This window comes from Corythoichthys intestinalis, chromosome 5, assembly GCF_030265065.1.
Source record: "Corythoichthys intestinalis isolate RoL2023-P3 chromosome 5, ASM3026506v1, whole genome shotgun sequence".
NCBI classification, from domain to species: domain Eukaryota; kingdom Metazoa; phylum Chordata; class Actinopteri; order Syngnathiformes; family Syngnathidae; genus Corythoichthys; species Corythoichthys intestinalis.
In genome coordinates, this window is record NC_080399.1 from 36,776,944 (window position 1) to 36,799,517 (window position 22,574).

Here is a 22,574-nt window from a genome sequence, read left to right on the forward strand (position 1 = left end):
TCCGGCTTCATGGATTACAAGTGCCAAGTGCATAGCTGAGTGCCACATTTTCACAACCAGGTACAGTAAGTAAAACAATAAATTACGTCTGTCTGCTGCTGTCCCCGTGACCCGACCCCAGATTAAGCAGTAGATAATGGATGGAATAGTATGAGAACAAGTCGTATTATTACATCAGGCTATGGTAGATATCACATGTATATAGATGTGAAATGACAGAGTCAGCAGCGTTAGCACATGTATTGAGGACTAGATGCGAAATGAGACTCGCTGGCATTACGTAACAGCCGCCATCTTAAAGCAGTAGACTTCTCAGTCTATATAGCCTGTATAAGCAGCTACATACTTTATGGAGCGCGTTGCCGCCTTTGTTAAAATCAACATTATTAAAAGATCATCAGATTATCATCAATAGAAGTATTCATACTAATGCGACGTAGTAGCTCCCAGCTAAGGTACATGTATGGCAAAATAATATGTGTAAATGTTTTCTCCGTGAGCTTTTGAAAAATAAAGTTGTTTGTTAAAGTGCGCTCCTGTGGAAATAAACATCACATTCAAGTTCAAAGACTGATATTTATATACAAGTTAAAAATAGCCCTGTGAGAAGTGCATATAATCTGAAAAATCATTTAGAAGTTAAGACATGAATAAAAAACTATGCAATTTTTTTTTAGCCTGCCTCTTAAAAGAATCGGAATCGAGAATCGAAACGTGGAATCGGAACCAGAATCGATCAATTTCAAACGATGCCCAACCTTAGGTACCACAGTACTTTTGTGAATTCTTGATTAAACTTTTACAAATTATTACACTTGAACAGCTAGCAAATTCTGCTTGCCAAAATACTACATTTCGCGCCACTGCATTCGCCCATTAGCTGGTCCTAGAAGCTCATTAATTAGTGATATTTTTTAGAATTTACAATAACGCCTCCATTTGCAGTGAGGTATTAAGGCAGGGGTACCCAATCCCGGTCCTCGAGAGCTCCTATCCAGCTTGTTTTCCATGTCTCCCTCCTCTAACACACCTGAATCAACTAATCAGGATCGTTATCAGGCTGCTGCAGAGCTTGCTGATGAGCTGATAATTTGATTCCGGTGTGTTAAAGGAGGGAGACACGGAAAACAAGTTGGATAGGGGCTCTCGAGGACCGGGATTGGGCACTCCTGTATTAAGGCCATGTTGAAAGGGTGGGAGGAACAAGTGTTAATTGTGGAAAAAATGTTTGGAGAATAAAGTCCTAAAATTCTCTTTTAAGGGCTTTTAAGAGTATTATTATTAAGTTTCAGAAAATAGTTTTTGAAGAAATAACAAATAATTTTTACACAAAAGCTCAAGTGCAACAGCTTGGGAACATAATTGGTACAGTATTTAAAAGCACTTGTGGTTAAGTAATAAAGGCATTAACAACTAGTGTTGCTAAGCATGTTTGCCTTTTGGGAACTGAAGATTTACATATTTATGGATTTTTTTTAGCATTTGAACGTTATTCTTAAATAAGAGTTTTTTTATATTTGAATTTTTTTTTTTTATTATTGTTTGAGAAACAACCCGACCTGTTAGAGCTTAACGACTTTACTCATTTTGGGGTTTGGAAAAAATACATACAGTATACAGTATGGTTTTCCTTCTTTCCAATGTAATTATATTGGGTGTCAATTATTCATTGATTTGCACTCTTTATGGTCTGGCCTCGTTCCTTTGCCCTAAGAATAGTGGGGTGTACTTTACATTTCACTGCTTATAATAACAATGACTATGACGAGTGTTTAATCGAGTCATATTAATTACATTGATGTTATTTTTAAAATCTCAATCAGTCTCAAAGTGCTTCACAAGCCCACAGTTAGCAGGAAACAACAAAAATTCCAACCTAAAGCCCTGTGCAGAAACATATACTGTCTTTACCTACCTACCTACCTACATATTATATACATACTAAGGGTGTAGCGATACATGTATTCGTATTGAACCGTTTCGGTACGGTGTGTAGATTATATTTACTCCGTCTTCTCTACTATAATGAGGACCAACACAGTAGGACCAGGGGTGAAAGTGGTTAGAATTTCTTGCCGGAACTCCCCGACGTGAAGGTCGTCATTGAGCCAGAAATTTTATTTTATTTTTTATTTTTTAATTGTTATTTTGGGGGGGGGGGGGGGGGGTATTGGGGGCGGTCAAAACTACTGAAATGCAAAGAAAACTGATTTGGTCAGTTATTTCTATAACACATACAAAAACTGATTTTCATTCAAAATTGTATTTTTTCAAAACGGCTATAACCCCAACCTCCATCTCCTAATTTTCATTTTCCCTCATTTCCTCACATACTAAATGCCGTATCTCAATTTTAACTACTTAAGAACATAGGATGTATATCAAAATTGAATATAATGTAAACATTTACTTTTTGTTGTTTTTTTATAATATAATGAAATAAGAAACATACATTCAGAAAAATAAGTACAAATGACTTATATTACGCAGAGTGAAATGGAATATATTTTGAAGATTGCGCAAACATTGACTTTTTTTAATCGTAAAGAAAGGAATAAGTAGCCTAACATAAATGAATAGAAGCCCAAAGTGCACATTGACAGCTAAAATGTTCTGAACCTCCCCATTAGAGCAAATAAAACTAAATATGATAAAAAGGCCACCTTAACCCTTTCCTTACTAAAGATTTGATCCATTTTCTGTTGCATTGCCCTTTTTTTTTTTTTTTTTTTCCCCTGTTTCAGAAAACATGCACATTTGAACCCTAAATCTTATACCGGAACTGTGTTCCGGCCCTGAATCTTACACCGGAACTGCGTTCCTGACCGTTCCCGCCCACTTTCACCCCGGAGTAGGACAGTAAGAAACATCAACGGCGCGACAACGTGGCCGACGCGAGAACGCAGTAAAACGCGGTCGTTAAAGTCAATCAGCCAATGCACACCAGTCGCAGTGCGGCCGCGTGTTAGACGCGTCCCAGAAGCGGCTCAACGCGATGCACGCGAAAAGAACGGCAGAGTTTATTATTTGACGCGAGACGCGGCCCTCCTTCATTTTCGTGTAAAAATACGGTGGATCCAGTCGATTTTCAAACTAATATGCAATCGAACCCACTTTTTGAGTCCATCAGATCTCTTGAATGGTAGATCGGGGCACAGTTGACTTGTGTTTGTTGATTTACAGTTGTCTTCTCTGCTATAATAATAACCAACACGGCCCCGTGTTCAATACAAAACCCTCCTACCACAACAAAACAAGTAGGAACTAATATTCACATAGGAACTAAAGTTATACAACATAAAATATACAATATAAATGAATACTACATCACATTTGTCAAATACAAACACATAATAAAATAAATAATAGCCCATTTAAATAATATAAATTGAAATGAGCTAAAACACCTGTAATTAAATAATAAGAATAATACACAGATCCTGCTTACACAATTAAATTTATTAATTTCTGTGTAGCGCTTTAACTTGAGAAAATCCACCAATAAAGCTTTGAAAACCGTTCATGAGAAAAAAAAAATCATTGAGCCATTTCATTTGTAAAATACATATTAAAATCTTTGTCATTGGGATTGCTTTTCTCTTTAGCACAGGACTTCTTTTTTCTTCTTTTTTTTCAGAAAGAAAGCTGACCAATACGCGGGGCCTGAAAGGCAAATTGTTGTTGGATTATTATTTTTAAATACCCGCTACTTTTTGAGCAGAATTCTAGCTTTATAGCTTTTATATTTTGCATTTTGTTTTCTTACTGTACCGAAAATGAACCGAACCGTGACCTCAAAACCGAGGTACGTACCGAACCGAGATTTTTGTGTAACGTGACACCCCTAAAACATACGTATAATATAAACACGCATAACGTTACTGTCTTAAAAAATCTATTACACCATGGTTACAGTAAGTTAAGTAAATTAAAAATACAATGCAAAAATACAGTAAATAACCAAAAAAGACAAAATGTGCTAAATAATTTATTGTTCCTTAACATTTAGCTTGTCTTTATTTGGACCATTCATAGATGTTCCCATAGTGCCTCACACGTGAATGTTGTTTATTCCCTTTTGTCTTAATAGAAACTTGACAAGTGAGCTCATCTGACCCCCCCCAAATGACACAAATCGGTTATTTGCCATTTCCTCTTATCCTAATCAAGTATGTATCAAGCAAAATGCTGCCTAAGCGTGAAATTGATGTCTTCAGCCACGAAATGCTCCCCAGTCTCTACTACATGAGAAGGCAATTATGAAGCCCTCCACCCTCCAGCTTGTTCTCCTCCAATTCTTTGCATGCGATCTGTTTCTGCGCTTCCTCACCAGTTTGCGCTCATGTTTGCACTCGGCCTTAGCATTGTTGAACTTGGTACCATGTTTAACTGGCGTGCTCCCGGCCAACTGGAGGAGCTGGTAGATATTCCTCCTATTTCTGTAGTACCTCCCCAGTGCCACTTTTTTGGTCAAGCCATCTTCTCTCTGTCTCTCTCTCTCTCTCTCTCTCTCTCTCTCTCTCTCTCTCTCTCTCTCTCTCTCTCTCTCTCTCTCTCTCTCTCTCGGCATTATCAAAGTGGGATGCCAAGGGTTATGCCACACAAAGACAAGAGTACGCACACATTTTTACTCTTGTTTCGCTTTTACTATCGACGCTGACAGCTAAAGAAAAAAAACACACAGACAAAACCAAAACAAATGTCAGATCAGAAGGCTCTTTATTCTCACGCTGTGTTGTTTGTCCTTGAAACATCAACTCACTGTTTGTTGTGTGTGTGACGCTTCCTTTTTTTCTAGAGGGGCCTTTGTGTTCCTGTTTAGTAACTAGTGATGCGTTTTCCTGCAGAGTAAAAGGTTTGTATTCCTCAAATTATGTAATTTTGCTGTAAATAATAAGTTTGTTGTGTGTTTCAGTGTATGTTCAGTAATGCTCGAGAGATTACTTGAAACCCAGCTGTAAAGCACAGATGATAAAACCATAATGACTTTATATACAGTAAGAATTTAAAAAAGGGCACAAGGATGAAATTGTTATAACTGAAGAAAGTAAAATAATGGTAAAAAAAAAAAAGTTGGGCACTTGGCCAGTAGAAGAACAGACAAGGGAGCTGAAAAAAATATGGATGGTGCAATGAAGCTTGTCCGTCAGGCTTTGTGGTGATGTTGCTTCTCCTCCAGCCATCTAAGCCCTCTGCACCCTTTGTCCCTTTGCACACACATACACACACACGCACACTTGCAAACAAAAGCACAAAAACACAAACATTCCCAAACCTCCAACTGGCCTGGCACTCTGTATGTGCATGCACGGTTTTGTATTTTAAGGCGGTTTTGTTCCAACTGCAGGCAGACACAGAGAGCGGTTTTACTGCTGATAAAAGTATTTGGTTAATCAGCTTCTGGCACTGTCCCCCGACAAGCGAGCCTTGCATGTGCATGTGTGTTTGACACAGACGGTTGAAGTTGAGGAGACTCCCAAGGGTGGCTAGCTGGGGATAAAGATTGGCATCAATCTTCTGCCAATAGTGTCATAAAGTTGTTCCAGGGGGACGGGAAGGGCAGCCAATGAGCGGGTCCTTGTGGAGCTGGTGGGACATAACAGGTTGGGGAGGGGAGATGAGGAACAGGAAGTAGGTTGAAGAGAAGAGGATACACAGCATTCAGTTAAGGGAAGAAAGGAAAGTGTCTAGTATCAGAAGAGACAGTCAGAAAAGAGAGAGAGTGAGAAGGAATAGGATGACAATTACCCTATTGACTTCTGTCCAGTACCAGTTGTCAATCAACTGTCTCTCCTGGGAGAAAGCAGCTTATCATTGGCTGCACTGACCCACATTCCGCCCCTTTGGGCTTCATGGCCGGTGTGTGATTGGCCGCTATGACCTGTTCATCAACTAGATCTGGGAACACCAAAGCCTTGGGCTGCCTTGGGAATAAGTGGCCCTAATACACTGCGTGGGTGTGTGTATGGGGGTTGAGGGGGTGCGTGCACATGTGCGTATTGTTTTTGAAGAAGGAAAAAAAGACAAAAGCATTCCTCGTTAAGGTTGTAACTGCTTTCATGGGGCTCAGCACAGACAAAGACGAGGGATCAAGAGTGATTGTGGAGGGATGTGAGGAAGATGTGAGCCAATGGTACAAAAATCACATGATGGAATAAGACTGAGCATGACAGCAAGCAGTGGTCAGGGAACCCCAATAATTGGAGAAGAAGTAAAGAGAGAATGAAGATGGAAAGCGAGGGGCTGGGGAGCGCTGAGTGTGCCTCATGGTATTAAGGGTGGCTTGACATTGCAATTTGACTCATAGCTGCCACGGTCGGCGGTGGATAGGATGTCTATTGTCGTCAGTGTCAGCCAAAGAGTTAACGATATCTTCAAAATAAAAATCTACTAGAGATGTACTGAAAATTCAGTGGTCGAAAATATTTGGATGAATTTTGACCAATAATGTGGTGTGCGTTTTCACCGAAATAACATTTCTGAAACTGGACGTTGCATTGGAGCAAGGAGCTGTCTCGCTAGTGTGCACTTCTCTTGCGACGAGAGGCATCATGTCTGGTGAAAGGGTGTGTTGGCTCGACACAGCTATTCACACTTACAGTGGAAAAGCACGTGCCACATGCTCTCGCAAGAGAGTCTTGGCTTCATATGGTACTGCAGAGGAGAGCAGATAACTAAAGGGATAAGCACTCTTGATGCATCAATGATTATGAAAGTTGTTTATTGTCTCCAAGTTGTGAGACCATGAAGTGCAAACAAAACCATTGGAGTCTGTTGGCACTAGGCTTGCTCAATATATCGTTTGAACATCTCCATTGTGATGTGCGTATGCGTGATAGTCCCATCGCAGGATATGCAATTGTTTTATTTTATTTATTTATTTTTTTGAACACACAAACTTTTGTTTTGCTTCATAAAAGCTTTTATTGTCATTGTTATGCTATACTTTTACATGTTGTACTACCTTTTCATATACAGAACCTTGATCATCCACAGATGAAGCCTCTTAGCCTAGATTAAACAGTGTTATAGTAATACACTGTGTTCATGGTGAGTCAACCAAAGTCTTCCAGAGCTATTCAAGTCATCTGGTGAAAATCCTTTTAGTTTTAATATTACAGTATACTATATCCAGTGTTGGGCACGTTACTTTAAAAAAGTAATTAGTTACATTACTCACTACTTCTTCCAAAAAGTAACTGAGTTAGTAACTAAATTACGCTATAGTAAAAGTAACTAGTTACCAGGGAAAGTAACTATTTTCGTAACTTTAAAAAGAACTTGTTGTATGTCAAAGAATTTGAAATTTTCTGAGCAGTATTCGAGTCAGTGGAATAGAAAAGAACAGACAGGTAGTTAACTTGTTAGGTGCTTCAGCAGATTTGAATTGCTTACCACAGATGTCGACAAAAGCTTTGCCCCGGGACAATAATTACACATTACATGCAGGTTCTTTCCTTTAATTTCAACAAACTTGAAATAGTGTCTATATCTCCACTTCTTAAAGGACAAATTTTCTTCTGAATGCTCTGCCATCCCGACCCTGTGCATCTGTTTTGCGTGTGTGTTTGCCGCACGCGCTGTTCCGGTTTGCTTGTGAAATCACCGGCTCTGATTGGCTTACCACGACACATGACTCCAACCCTCAGCCAATCACAATCACTTCCATCGCATCTCTTGAGGGGGTGCTTTCAGGTAGGCTCGTTTCCCGACAATTCACATCACCTTCAAAGCGTCTGCCGTCCTCAAGATGGAAGCAGAATTATTGCTGGCTGACAGTGGGAGATGGGAACGAGGCTAGCATCAGGTGTGGCAAACACAGAAACGTTACCAAACTTTGGAAAGCATTGTCTAATTGAATGAGCAGTGACAAACAGCTTGAAGTCAGAAGTACGTGCGCTATTCTCAAACCTGAACGCACCCCAAGTCTTGGATGACAAATCAACAGAGCAGAGAGTCAACTCGACACGGCTGGTAGTTTCTTCAATTCAGTCAGAGTAAGTAACGCACCGCTTTTGACCGTCAGTAACGGTAACGGCGTTGTAACGGCGGAAAAAGTAATTAGTTAGATTACCCAGTTACTGAAAAAATAACGCCGTTACGTAACGGCGTTATTTATAACGGCGTTACTCCCAACACTGACTAAATCACAATATATTTCAAACCCCCAAAAAGTCCCGATGTCAGCTTTTCCTTTTTATCGTTCAGCTCTAGTCGGCACTGTTTCACTGAGGTCTATTCGTAGCTTGTGTATTTCGTAGCGACTTCACTGGACCCGCGCTACAAAGAGCACTACTTGCATGTGGGAATAGAGAATCAGACTTACCAGTGGAGGCAGTAGAACAGCTCATGGTCTCATTGAGTGGCAGAACAGACATCAGTGTGATAAAACAGAGAAGCTACCTTTCATTCACTCTCCCCCCCAAAAAATCTCTGCCACTTAACCTCGAGAAGTGTAATTGGTTTTTCTACAATTCATATGCAATACATTATTTATTTAATGTATAGTTGTCCAAGTTAAACATTTTTAATTTTGTATTTAATCTTATTTTACCTTGTGAATTGTTGGAATGTCAGTACAAAATAGATATTTATTTATTTATTTAAAATTCTAAGCATTAAGAATTCATATTTAAAGAAAATAAATCAATAAAGACATAGAAATCTGATTTAAAGTTAGCTTCTTTGCATGCATGTCTTTTTATTATACGTAAAAAAGAAGATGGAAAGACTTCTAGATGGACAAAGCAGGAGCAGCAGCAACCCACTGAATTCTTGTGACCCATTTTATGTATGAATGTTGCTATGTTCTGGTTAGAATCCATTATAACCCTTAAATGATTAAACATTCTCTTCTTTTCTTACTCATGGTCTCTACACGCGTCTTGAGGCTTTCTCGCAATCACACTCGCGTTCCCCACAACCCCCTGGTGTGTGCAAGGTTCACACTAACTGTGTGTGTCTCTAAGGAGGATGTGGAAATCTAAATAAAGCTTTGTGTGCTTGGCTAATGAAACACACCAAATCCCCCACAGTCTCATCAAGAAAGAGTACCGGTAGTTTTTATTAGCTGTAAAGCTTCCAGTACTTTTAGATTCGTCACCTGTACTTTTCGAAAGATCTCAACTTCGTGAAGTAGAATGAATGCCAGCAGAGGAATCCTGCCACAAATACATACACTGCTATGAATGGTTAAAAGTTTGAGGTAGTTGATTTTAACTTGGCGTTTTAGGGTGTATCATCTCTAAAGATTTGTGCATGTCTGTGAAGCATTTACAGGTGGAATCATGCTAATAGTTCTCTACCTATATGTTGTACATCATGTTGTCTTTGAAGAAAGTTTCTTTAAAATTTCAGTATGTCAAAGATGTTGTTGTTTGCCAAAGGGGTGCTGACAAAGAAAAGGAGCAATATGAGGTGTGGGACTTGCGAGAGAAAAAAGGAGATCAGAGGTGAGAAATGAAAAAAATCATGTAACTTAGGAGGGTGCTCAGGAAGCTCCATTGTGTGGTGGCTCCAGCCATTTCCTGTTTGTGGGGCAGCAGTACTTCCCTCCTTCCTGTTGTACCCAGGAAGTCTCTGTCACATTCCAGCTCTCTTCCAATGACTCTTGAGACATTGTCATCTCAGCAGTTCTTTTACTTTACTTTTTTTTTTTTTTTGCTAAGAAGTTAACGTGTACCTTTATTCGAGCATGGCAGGCAATGTGCAAATAACTGTGATTAATATGTTGTTTTGTTGTGATATCTAATTTTAAGTTAAGTTTTTGTTCTGGCCCACTGGTTACAGTTTTTCTCGTCTTCTTGTTCATGTGAATTCATTAGCCTCAACTGATGTGCACATTTTGCGTTTCTCTAACTTCTTATTCTCTTCACAGCAGTGGAAGAAGGTGAATCTTCAGAGTGTGGAGGAACCTGGGATGAATCAACTCTCCAGACAGGTTAGTATATACAAATACCCTCAGGCTCTTGGTCATGCATGCAGGCCTACAGTTCTGAAGCTGAAGATATGTAGATACCGCTCATGTACAGTAAAACAAAGTGACCGGCACCCCGTTTGTAATTTCAATTCCATATGGTTTATAAAGGACTTCTCTACGGGATACTGTAGGAGCAAGAGGGGCTGAGAGATGGAGTGAACATTGGGAGGGAAGGATGGAGAGATTGATGAAACTACTTAGATGAAGAAAAAAACAAAGTGGTGAAATAAGGAGATTTGAAAGAAGCCCAGCAAGATGTAAAAAGAGATGGCGAACTCACTGATCACTGGAGAAATACTGAATGGAAAGAGATATGACAAAAGGGACATGGAGAGCAAGACAGGAGAGATTTGTGTGCTCTTTCACTGCTCTCTGTTGTATGGTGATATCCTGGGAGGAAGTCTGCAAGATGGGCGGCTTTTTATTGTCTCTCTTGTACAGGATTTAGTTTTTCCACGTGTTTTAACTGGAGGGCTGGTTCACTCTTCCCACATATTTTATGTATTGCTATAATTTTTCAAGTTTAATACACTTTCGCATATTGTACGTGCCCCAAAATTAGGGTTGTACTTCGTTTGAAACAGAAGGATTCCGGTTTCGATTCCGATTCCATGTTTCGATTCCGGCTCCGAACGATTCTCGATTCCCATTCTTCATAAGAGGCAGGGTAAAAAAATTAATAGTTTAAAAATTTATTAGTTTATATTAACTTCTCGATGATTTTTGAAATTATATGAATTTAAAATCCATGATTATTTATTATTGTTATTTTATTATTATTTTTATGATTATTTATTATTAATGCAGTTAATGTGGAATTTATGAATTATTTGAACTTCTCATAGGGCTACTTTTAACTTGTATATGAATATCAGTCTTTGAACTTGAATGTGATGAAGTTTCTTTCCACTGGAGTGCACTTTCACAAAGATGTTTATTTTTCAAAAGCTTACGAACAAAACATTTACGCATATTATTTTGATATACATGTACCTTAGGTGGGAACTACGAAGAAGCATTAATATAAATTCTTCTATTGATTATAATTTAAAGTCGATGAGGCAAAATGATAAGGTTTCCTTATTTGTAAAACTGATTATGTTGTATTTACAGACACATGCAATGTTTATGTTGTGACAATACCAGTTAGGCCAGTGAGTGGCGGTGTTGCAGTGTGTATGTATAATGTGTAGAAGAAGAGATGATAGAGTCTGGCTAGGATGCTATGTGATGTCTGTATATGGTCACTGATACGACTTCATTAAAAAAGTAATGGAATGCTTCATATGGCTGCTTCTTCTAAACAAGCAACACAACAGATTCTAAAACAAAAGATTCTTTAAATACTGTTGATTTTAACGGAGGCATCTACGGCTTTAAGATTGCAGCTGTTACCTAACGCCAGCGAGTCTGTCATTTCGCATCGAGTCCTCAATACATGTGCTAACACTGCTGACTCTGTTATTTCGCATCTAGTTCTATATACATGTGATATCGACAATAGCCTGAAGTAATATCCATCCATCCATCCATCCATCCATCCATCCATCCATCCATGGTCTACTGCTTAATCTGGGGTCGGATCGCGGGAACAGCATAGGACAGATGTAATTTATTGTTTTACTTACCTGGTTCTGACTGTTTAGAGGACCGGCGCGGCATTCACCTATGCTACTCGGCATTTGTATTCCATAAAGCCGGAGGTGTTCATATTGGTTGTGCAGCCACATTTGTATGATATAGTTGCGTTGCAAATGTTGCACTGAGCTGACTGGTCTGTTTTTTTTTTTTTTTTTTTGTAAAGTTCAGCCAAAGTTTTGAGCACCGCCACACCATGTCCATGGTTGTAATCAAGTTGCAATGCATAAACACACGCTTTTTGTGGCTTCTTCTTCGTGGTTTTCGGCAGCAATTTTTTTCCCGCTCGGCGGTCAGGGCATCGAAACATGGAATTGAAATTAAAAAATTTGAACGGTTTTGGGAGCATCGGAGTGTTTGAACTGGGTTCCATCGATGCTCAATGCCCACACCCTACCCAAAATCACCCTTCAAAATATGTTTAATCTTTGTTTACTCAAATTTAATGAGAGTATCGACATTTCCAAACCTTAAAGAGCATATGACAGGAGGAAAAAAGTCTTAAATAGCATTATTATGTGAATTAGAATCATATTTTGAGACGATTCGACTATATACAACAATTTAGCAAAGCGCAGGTGACGAGAAATTAGTCTTTTAATCTGCCGGTTAGCCACGCCTACCATTATAGGGCTCTAGCGTCCCCAACAGGAGGATGACGTCAGCGGGAGACTGGGCTCATCGGTTTTAATATTCAACCCATTGAGGGGGAATTATTCAGAACCAGGAAAACGCAACGAACAGAGCCGCAAAATGTCATTGTTTCAGTCTCTCTACTCCAATATTTTTACAGAATATTCTTTTTATCCAAGTATTTTTTTCCCAATAGCTAAATAAATGGCTTGAGAAGGACCAGTCAGCCCGTTGAGGGGGAACTATTCACAACGAGGAAAACGCGACGAAGAGAGCTGCAAAATGTCATTGTTTCTGTCTCTTTACTTCAATATTTTTACAGGATATTCTTTTTATCCAAGTATTTTCCCCAATTGCTAAATAAATGGCATGGTCGTGACAAATAACAGTCTTGTGCTAAATGGAATATGAAATAATAAAAACGCACTTATTCAGGACGACATGGCAAAGTTACTCCATAATGGTCAAAACTGTCAACTTCACCTTTACTGTCGCACCTCCCGAACGATATTTTATGGTACCTAAATCGGACATATGTCATTTCCCTTCCCCGGCTTCGGAGAATGTAAACAAACCAAGAGGCGTGACAGCTAGCCGACATGCTAACCCGAACCGAGTGATGTTTCAAAGTCTTCAAAGCGGAAAATCACACATAACTATCCCGAATGTTTTGACATGACGACTGGGTTGTCGATTGTCTTCGCCGGAGACCAATTTACAGCTCGTTCCCCGGAGGAGGGCGGCTGCAGTTGTTGTGCAGCTAACGTGCAGCTAATGTGCACGAGGAGAGCTTTTTACATGCCTATCAATGATCAAACGTAACTAGTCCTTTACTTAAAGAAAGTTTGTAGTGTTTACTTTGTAATCGCTGTATTCGTATTTGCCATAATACAAAACAAGATATTTACTCACTTCCTCGTAAGTCCAATGGTCCCACAGTAGAAGGGCTTGTTTTGGCCAATATCCACGGTGAATGGGAACCTTTTGAAACTCAAAAAGGCGCACACGCCTCTCCCTCATACAGCAAGATTTTTCTGCAGCCGTTTGGCTGGCGTGATGCGAAAAATAAACTTATTAATCCGCAAAATCAGATGAATCCTTAGTCCTTCTCATGCAACAGTACAGCTGCATAGTGGATAGGACTCCTTCTCCCGTACACGTCACAGCGCCTTCCTCCTCCACGCAAGACTGAAGCCGGAAGTCACTCATTTTCATGGCGCGGGATTAAAAAAACTAAATAAATATAGCGATCGCTTCCACACACATCCAAGCGGTCCATATCATTCAGGAGCATAAAATACCGCGTTTATTATGAAGTAAACATGCTTTTTCGTGTCGCATGCAACATATCACTAAATTCCTACGACTGTCTAAAACTTATTTTCAGAGGTTGGAGTAGAAATGTTCACATATATTTTGGAGACAGTGTTCGGACATGAAACTATGATAAAATATGATCACAGAAGCATACATACACATGCGCACACACACACACCCACACACAAACACACAAATATACACACACACAATAGAGCTCGATTGATATGGGTTTTTCAGGACCAATACTGATTATTAGTAATTAGAGGGGCCGATAACCAATTTTTAGAGCCGATATTCATTTGCAGTAAAAATGTGAAAATTGGCGGGAAAAAAATTGAATAATGCAAACAATGAACTTGATTGAAATGCCTAAAGCATGTTTATTGAATCACACAAATAGAAAATAATAGCTCCAAAAGTGCCTGAATTTCCGAGACTCAGAGACATCTCTTATAAAGTTGACTAAAAGGTTAAATAGCTCAGAAAAAAATCCACAGAAAATACAATACAACAAAAATACTCAAACAAAAAGTTCTCAGGCTCAGCAGCACCTCTTGTAAAGTTGAATAAAAACTTATATAATAGCTCCCTGAATGTTTTTGCAATAAATAAAATAGAAATTCAATATAACTGAAACAATTTAACTAACTCAGTTTTAAATGGATTTTTTTCATATCAGGTCCGGTCAGGAGGCCACACACACTACCGAGCCCTATTTTGACTTGTTTAAAGGAAATTACATTAAAGTTAAATCAGCCTGTTGTGTGTTTTTCCACTTTCATTTTGAGTATAACTTCAAATCCAGACCTCCATGGGTTGAAACATTTGATTTTCATAGATAACTTTGTGTGATTTTGTTGTCAGCACATTAAACTATGGAAAAAACAAAGCATTTATTAAAAATATTTAATTCATATCAACCATGTGTTACTTTAGTGTTCCCCTTTATTTTTTTGAGCAGTGTACTTACATAGTTTCCAAGGCAGAAACATAACAGAAAGCACACAGCATTGTCAATACGCCCAACAGGCTGTGTACTGTGCACGTGAATGAGCCTGTGTTCCAAACTGTGTCACACGATGAATGCAATGAATTATTATGACCACAAGGTGGCAGTAAAATACCTTAAAATGTCAACTAGCTCTTAGCAATGGCTACTCTAGCCAGCAAAATAAGTTTTTGTTTTAAAGTGATCCTCTGATTTAAATACATGCAGGCTCTAATAAACCACAATTGTTCTCTTGTACTAAAATATGTTGTTAGAAACACATAAAATGTTAAATCGATGGCAATATTTTATAATATTTAGTCCATATTTTGACCGTTAGTTGGCGCCATGGTTTGCGGGCTCGCAGTGATGACGTCATTGGGATCTTTCCAAATGTGTAGCGTGTTCAACTATTGCTTATTGCTGCCTAAACTGGCGAAGTAAACTGCCACGATGTGCTGCTTTTGGATGCAATTTCCAGTCAAATGGAAAAAGGGGAGTGAAGTGATTGGTCAAGGTGGAATTATTATTTTTAGTGAATAAATGTGCATAAGTGGACGCTTCTCCCCCTTTTTGGTCCCTGTATGCATGTATCCTACCCACCACGCGTTACACCTGGCGCCTCAACATTTTTCCTGGATCCTCAGTCAAGTAAGGGTCCCATCGCGTCTGCAGTAATGGTTTTGGATCTGTCCATTTATTTTTTATTCGTCGGTCCCACGGCGGCTTTTCGGATCAGTCTATTTTGTGGAATCGACGGCCTAATCGCGGCTGCAATATTGCCATGGGATCGGTCTAATTCCTGGATCTTCGAGTGAGTAAAAAACGCGGATTTGGATTAGCATTGCTATCTTTTTTGTTGTCTTGTTATCTTGTTTTTTTTTTTGTATCTTCGTGGGAGTTTTCCCCAAATCATACTGAATAGTGAAAGCATTATGGCACGCTACAGTGACGACAGTGACTCTGACGTCGACCTTACAACAATGTTGGAGTTCGTCAGGGAATGAGTGTTTGCGTATTGCTGAGCTCCCGAGTGAAGTGTGGTCAAGGTGGAAATATTATTTTTTGTGAATAAATGTGCATAAGTGGAAGCCTCTCCCCTTTCTGGTACTTTTATACACGTATCCTAGCTACCACGCGTTACAATGTACAAGACCTGGATTACACAAGGTGTGCTCTTTAACCTGTACTGTATGTAAAGCACACGACAGCTCTGGATGCTAACAATCTACATAATTATATTGGGAAAACGTTTGAAAATGCAATATGCTTACCTTGAATATCTGCAAATAAAACCGGAGTTCCCGAATCCCAACAGCATGCACTCTCGCTCCCAACCGGAGTTCCTAACAGCACTCTCTCGCATCACCAGTTTTGCCCAACTTTTGTCTTATCAGGTATTTGCACGCATTTTCCCCTGAAGCTCGTCTTGTGAGCGACCGACAGTGCTGTCCTGCTCTTCACTTTTCAGATTTGGTTCAAATAGGAAGGGTAGAACTGACGACATGTTGGGAAAGCTAACGAGTGACAATCTGGAATTTCGGCATTCGGGGCCAGTGACGTCACGCACTGCGACGTAACAAGAATGGCGACCTATCACTTAAAATAATTTTACAAACTTTATTAAAACAAAAACATTAAGAAGGGTTTTAATATCAAATTATTATAACTCAAAATAACATTTATGTTTTAAGAATTACTTGTCTTAAAAATAGAGGATCCCTTTAAAATTAAAAACCAGATTCTTTTCACCTGATTCCGATCCTCTAAAAAAATGGACCGGTCAGACCGATTTCCGATCACGTGATCGGACCAGGGACATCACTTGTATTTTTGCCTTTCATAACCTGAAATTTCTTTCTTAACAAGAGACAATATTTTCCTGATGAGGCGTGTCGCAACCTGAAAATTACGTTTGTCGGGATGTCCTTAAGTAGAGGTACCACTCTATATCTTTTTTATGACCCAAGCTACCGGAAAAAAAAAGAGAAAGTAAAATACACAACTGCTGCTGCTCTCAAATGTTTGTGTGTGTGTGAATGATTGGCATTTACCAAGAGAAACAGGGCACATTAATATTTCGTATCAATTGTTAACAAAAGACACAGGAAAGTAATCTAGAACAATAATAAGTGAATCAAAAAATGAAAAATGAGTGGAAGAATCTCCTAAACACAAATGAAGATTCCTCCTCTTTGTTGTAGTTTGTGCTTAGCAAAGATAAAATCCCAAAATTCCCTACACACGGCAAATACAGTGGGACTACTGTAGGTGTTTGCCAGCTGTGGCTACTTTTTACAGCCTATCAGAGAACAGTTAAAACACTTCCTCCGACTGCAGCCCAGCAGGGAAATAAGATACTGCTGAATGCAGTAAATACCAAGTTATCGCTCTCCCTGCTTCTTCTCGTGCCCTGTCTCCTGCTTTGCTCCTCTGGGAGACAAACATAGGAAAGTATGACCCTTGGGGGGGGGGGGGGGGGGGGAGTTATGACGTACCAATGCCTCCCATCCTTGTGCTCCCCCAACCCTCCTGCTCACTCAGACCTGAGCTCACGCTCCTCCAGGGGCAGCTATACGGGTCTGTGTGTGTGTGTGTGTTTCAGGGGGTGCTGACTGAGGTCCTGGGTGGCTCACAAGAACTGCTGTGTGTGTCAGTTCCTGCAGGAAACTTAAGTCCCATGACACACACACACACCCCCACATACACCCGCGCGCGCATGCACACTCAGTGCTATCTCAGAGTTTTTCCTCTCCTCTTAAAAAACAAACGGTGCCATTTTTCATTATTCAGCCACTCTTACATTTCAGATTGCACGGACGGTTCCCCCATCTCAAATATTTGTTGTAGTTCTCGCGCTACTCATTCATACCTATTTGTAAATCTTTCCGTCATTGTCGTTCATTTCCTTTGGATCTCATTCTAACTTTTGGACCACTTACTGCGTTGCATAGGAATGAGTTTGAAAATCAAGAAACCAGACCTTGATTTGTGCGCTCCTTTAGAGTCAGTGAGGTTCGGGTGAGCAAACCAGAAAAAGAGAGGGGAAAAGGACAGGTTGGAGGAATACACTATACTATACTTCCCCATCCTGCTATTAAATTTACAAGCTTCCACCCCCTCTCCCTCCTGTCTGTTTCTCCCTTGCTTTCTTTGGAAAATGTGTGTTGAGTTTGGAAAGACCCACGGGAGTGAAGGCAGAGGGAGGTGGGATAGTGACTCGGAAGGGAATTGCATCAAGATAATCTTTTCTTCCCCAACTCCTTCATCTCCCTTTTTTGCTGCATCTCCATTTCCTCCTCCTTTCCCTCCTCCGTCTCCTGTGCGCTCCACAGCAGACCAGTCTGAGGCCAAAGGTACCCCACCATCCAAATTTGTTCAGACAGAAAAATACTGCAAGCTAAGGCACTGCTGTAGTATCTTCTTTAAGTTTTGTCTGTCATCAAAGGCCGACCATTTTTACACACATAGTTACTCAGTATTTCTCTTGGAGAACACTACAGTCACATGCAGAAACAGTCAATGAGTCATCATGGAAAAGGTTTGTCAGCTCCCCAAGCACAATGCGAGAGACTGAGACCACTTGCACTATTGTTGGTCAGTCACAGCTTGAGTACAGTGTGCATAGTTGTGTGACTATAAGCCAGCAAAAGAGCTCAAACACCATGACCTAATGAGACAAAACAACTTGTCAGCCTTTAAATCAAAGATATCCATCCCTTGATTTGTTTTTGAATTTGAAAATATTAACAATATATATGGGTCATCCTCCTAAGCCTGCAGTCTTATCATAACTGGCCTCAAATTGGTAGCCAAAGTCAATTTAGAATTAAAAGAAAAATATAAAAAGAGGGCCAGAGTAGAGATTCCAGTCCGGAACCTCTCGAATGTAAGGTAGACATACTAACTGCTATTTCACTGTGCTGCCAAAGCGCAGAGTGTTTTATTACCTTTCAGTGCCGCTTTTGTAGTGGTTTGCTTAAAATGTAGATTAATACAGTTTTATGATGTTAGCAGCTTGGCTATAAATGGATAATTTACATTTTTCATCATATTATATGGGAAGAATGATAGTTAATCTTCTGGAGGCTCCTCTGTTATCAATATCATCTCGTTAGGACATGCCTGCTGCAGTGTCTTGTACGGAATAGGACTCGAGTGAATGAACAGAATTCCATTTACAGTAAAGGAACTAAGGTCAACATTAGTAAAAGGCAGTAATAACACGTCATTTTGGTTCTTTGTGATCGCCGGAAAGAAGGATACTGGCCATTCTTTACCCCCCCCCCCCCCCCCCCCCATTCCTCTTTTGCTGGCTCTCTCTTGAGGTCCATAATGTAGTTTTAATTTCCCCAAGGCCATACCACAGGAAAACAGTTCCTGTGCGCTCGTGTGTTGTGTGTCAACGATTATTGGCTGCTTGCAACAATGCACAGGCTTTTCATCTGTATTGCAGCATTTAAACCCTTTGTCAGAAGTTGTTTGTTGTCTTTGTCCAGATTCAAAATTTTTGCAACAAAATTCTCATGGGTCATACTCAATCACCTTCTTTTTCAACTTTTGGGTGCTAGCTCCTGTTTGTTTGTGAACCAATACTGTGTCTGTGTGCCTTTTGACAAACCTTATTCCTTGGCAAGAGCACCTATTTCATCATATTGTTTTCAGACCTGTGCGCAGTGGGCGTTGTGGGTGCTGTGCTCCCGTGCTGCAACATTTCCCTTGAGTATTAAAGTAGGTGCATGCGAGAGAATGAATGTGTTTGTGAGTTTGGATAGGTTTATGTTTTTTGTGTGTTGTAGTTGCAACTCTGTGCCTCAACAGATCTCTTCTTGTTAGGGTTGGGTAGTGTAGGTTTGGGGGCATGCTTGTTTTGTGAAAACACAGACAAGCATGGGTGGTGGAACAAGATGAGGTGGGATGTAGAGGGGAAGAGGTGAGGGGAGATATCTTCTTAATATAGCCACCGAACACACACACCCATACTCCCCACTCACACAACAAACACACTCACAATAACAAACAGAGTTATGCAGAGGGTGGGGGGGCATTCCCGGAGCGAGAGAGGCAGGGGGCTGTGTTGTTGTGTCCAGCTGCACCTGTTCAGCTTGTATTTGTGGAAGTGGTGGGGTGGGGGTGCATTCAAGCACAATCAAGGCAGCCATCTTTTGACATGACAGGTTGAATTAAAAAAAAGTGATGTATTGTGCTGTCATTTTCTGTTTAAAAAGAGCTTGTAAACTTTGTTTTATTAAGTGTTTGCATGTTTTTTCTCATTAGCTTTGCGTGTGCCAAATTCACCCGTGATATAGTTGCAAAGTCACACAGTCAGGTTCAGTGATTGAAACATGGCTCGGACCCTTTCTGTCTACACTGTGTTTTTCTAACGTGCTCTTCAAATGCTCACTGGCAGAGATGGGAAGTACTTGCATAAACAGTAAAAAAATACTTGTAAACAGATATTCCTCGCCAAGTCGTGCTTCAAAATTCGCTGTTTCAGTTATTCACCGATTTTTGAGGTACTGTATCAGGCTCCCTTGACACCTGTGTGTTGTCATCTTCATCATCTTTGTCAAAGTACACTGGTGTTTATCATCATCGTCATCATTGTCAGTAAAGAAAGGAGCCACTGGAGTCTAATTTGTTATTTTATTTTAAAACGTTAAGATAAATGCATATATATATGTACAAATAGTTGTTTTCCTTTATAAACTATATATATACAGTGCCTTGCAAAAGTATTCGGCCCCCTTGAATCTTGCAACCTTTCGCCACATTTCAGGCTTCAAACATAAAGATACGAAATTTAATTTTTTTGTCTAGAATCAACAACAAGTGGGACACAATCGTGAAGTGGAACAACATTTATTGGATAATTTAAACTTTTTTAACAAATAAAAAACTGAAAAGTGGGGCGTGCAATATTATTCGGCCCCTTTACTTTCAGTGCAGCAAACTCACTCCAGAAGTTCAGTGAGGATCTCTGAATGAGCCAATGTTGTCCTAAATGACCGATGATGATAAATAGAATCCACCTGTGTGTAATCAAGTCTCCGTATAAATGCACCTTCTCTGTGGTAGTCTCAGGGTTCTGTTTAAAGTGCAGAGAGCATTATGAAAACCAAGGAACACACCAGGCAGGTCCGAGATACTGTTGTGGAGAAGTTTAAAGCCGGATTTGGATACAAAAAGATTTCCCAAGCTTTAAACATCTCAAGGAGCACTGTGCAAGCCATCATATTGAAATGGAAGGAGCATCAGACCACTGCAAATCTACCAAGACCCGGCCGTCCTTCCAAACTTTCTTCTCAAACAAGGAAAAACTGATCAGAGATGCAGCCAAGAGGCCCATGATCACTCTGGATGAACTGCAGAGATCTACAGCTGAGGTGGGAGAGTCTGTCCATAGGACAACAATCAGTCGTACACTGCACAAATCTGGCCTTTATGGAAGAGTGGCAAGAAGAAAGCCATTTCTCAAAGATATCCATACAAAGTCTCGTTTAAAGTTTGCCACAAGCCACCTGGGAGACACACCAAACATGTGGAAGAAGATGCTCTGGTCGGATGAAACCAAAATTGAACTTTTTGGCCACAATGCAAAACAATATGTTTGGCGTAAAAGCAACACAGCTCATCACCCTGAACACACCATCCCCACTGTCAAACATGGTGGTGGCAGCATCATGGTTTGGGCCTGCTTTTCTTCAGCAGGGACAGGGAAGATGGTTAAAATTGACGGGAAGATGGATGCAGCCAAATACAGGAACATTCTGGAAGAAAACTTGTTGGTATCGGCACAAGACCTGAGACTGGGACGGAGATTTATCTTCCAACAGGACAATGATCCAAAACATAAAGCCAAATCTACAATGGAATGGTTCAAAAATAAACGTATCCAGGTGTTAGAATGGCCAAGTCAAAGTCCAGACCTGAATCCAATCGAGAATCTGTGGAAAGAGCTGAAGACTGCTGTTCACAAACACTCTCCATCCAACCTCACTGAGCTCGAGCTGTTTTGCAAGGAAGAAAGGGCATGAATGTCTGTCTCTCGATGTGCAAAACTGATAGAAACATACCCCAAGCAACTTGCAGCTGTAATTGGAGCAAAAGGTGGCGCTACAAAGTATTAATGCAAGGGGGCCGAATAATATTGCACGCCCCACTTTTCAGTTTTTTATTAGTTAAAAAAGTTTAAATTATCCAATAAATTTTGTTCCACTTCACGATTGTGTCCCACTTGTTGATTCTTGACAAAAAATTAAAATTTTATATCTTTATGTTTGAAGCCTGAAATGTGGCGAAAGGTTGCAAGATTCAAGGGGGCCGAATACTTTTGCAAGGCACTGTATATATATATATATATATATATATATATATATATATATATATATATATATATACATTTATATATAATTATTAAATTTACTGTGCTTAAAAAACCTTTATAAAATACACATATGGCGAAAAACACTCATGTGGCTTGAAGTTTCGCTCTGAGACCTCCCAATTTGGCCATATTTCAAAATTGTCCTATATGCATGTGTGATTCATCATTGGTGAAGCTTAAAATCTCTGTTTTCTGAGAGAAGAAACATTTTGAACAGGAGGGCATTTTTTGACACCTGAAAAGTAGGTCAAATCAGGTGAGATAAAAATAGAGATATTTGAGACTTATGAAAATTTTTCTCAATTTAAAAAAGTTTTGGACAGCCATACTGGTAAATAAACAAACACTTTAAGTAACATTTTGTAAGAGAAACGTATCTATTTCTTAAAGGGATCCTCTATTTTTAAGACAAGTAATTCTTAAAACATACCCTTCCTACTTGAACCAGATCTGAAAAGTGAAGAGCAGGACAGCACTGATGGTCGTTCACAAGACGAGTTTCAGGGAAAAATGCGTGCAGCAAATACCTGATAAGACAAAAGTTGGGCAAAACTGGTGATGTGAGAGAGTCCTGTTGGAAACCCCGGTTGGGAGCGAGAGTGCATGCTGTTGGGATTCGGGAACTCCGG

The 22,574-nt window shown here is 39.8% G+C and overlaps 1 protein-coding gene across 5 annotated transcripts in view; it reads left to right on the top strand.

Annotated features, from left to right (window-relative positions):
• The window catches only part of znf423 (zinc finger protein 423), a 283,900-nt gene that overhangs the window by 12,895 nt on the left and 248,431 nt on the right, over window positions 1-22,574 (top strand). For 4 of the 5 annotated variants that reach the window (XM_057835817.1, XM_057835820.1, XM_057835818.1 and 1 more), the window contains exon 2: window positions 9,878-9,940. In XM_057835817.1, the coding sequence (XP_057691800.1) occupies window positions 9,878-9,940 (63 nt within the window). The remainder of the gene's footprint in view (window positions 1-9,877; window positions 9,941-22,574) is intronic. The other variant, XM_057835819.1, reaches the window with a different exon arrangement.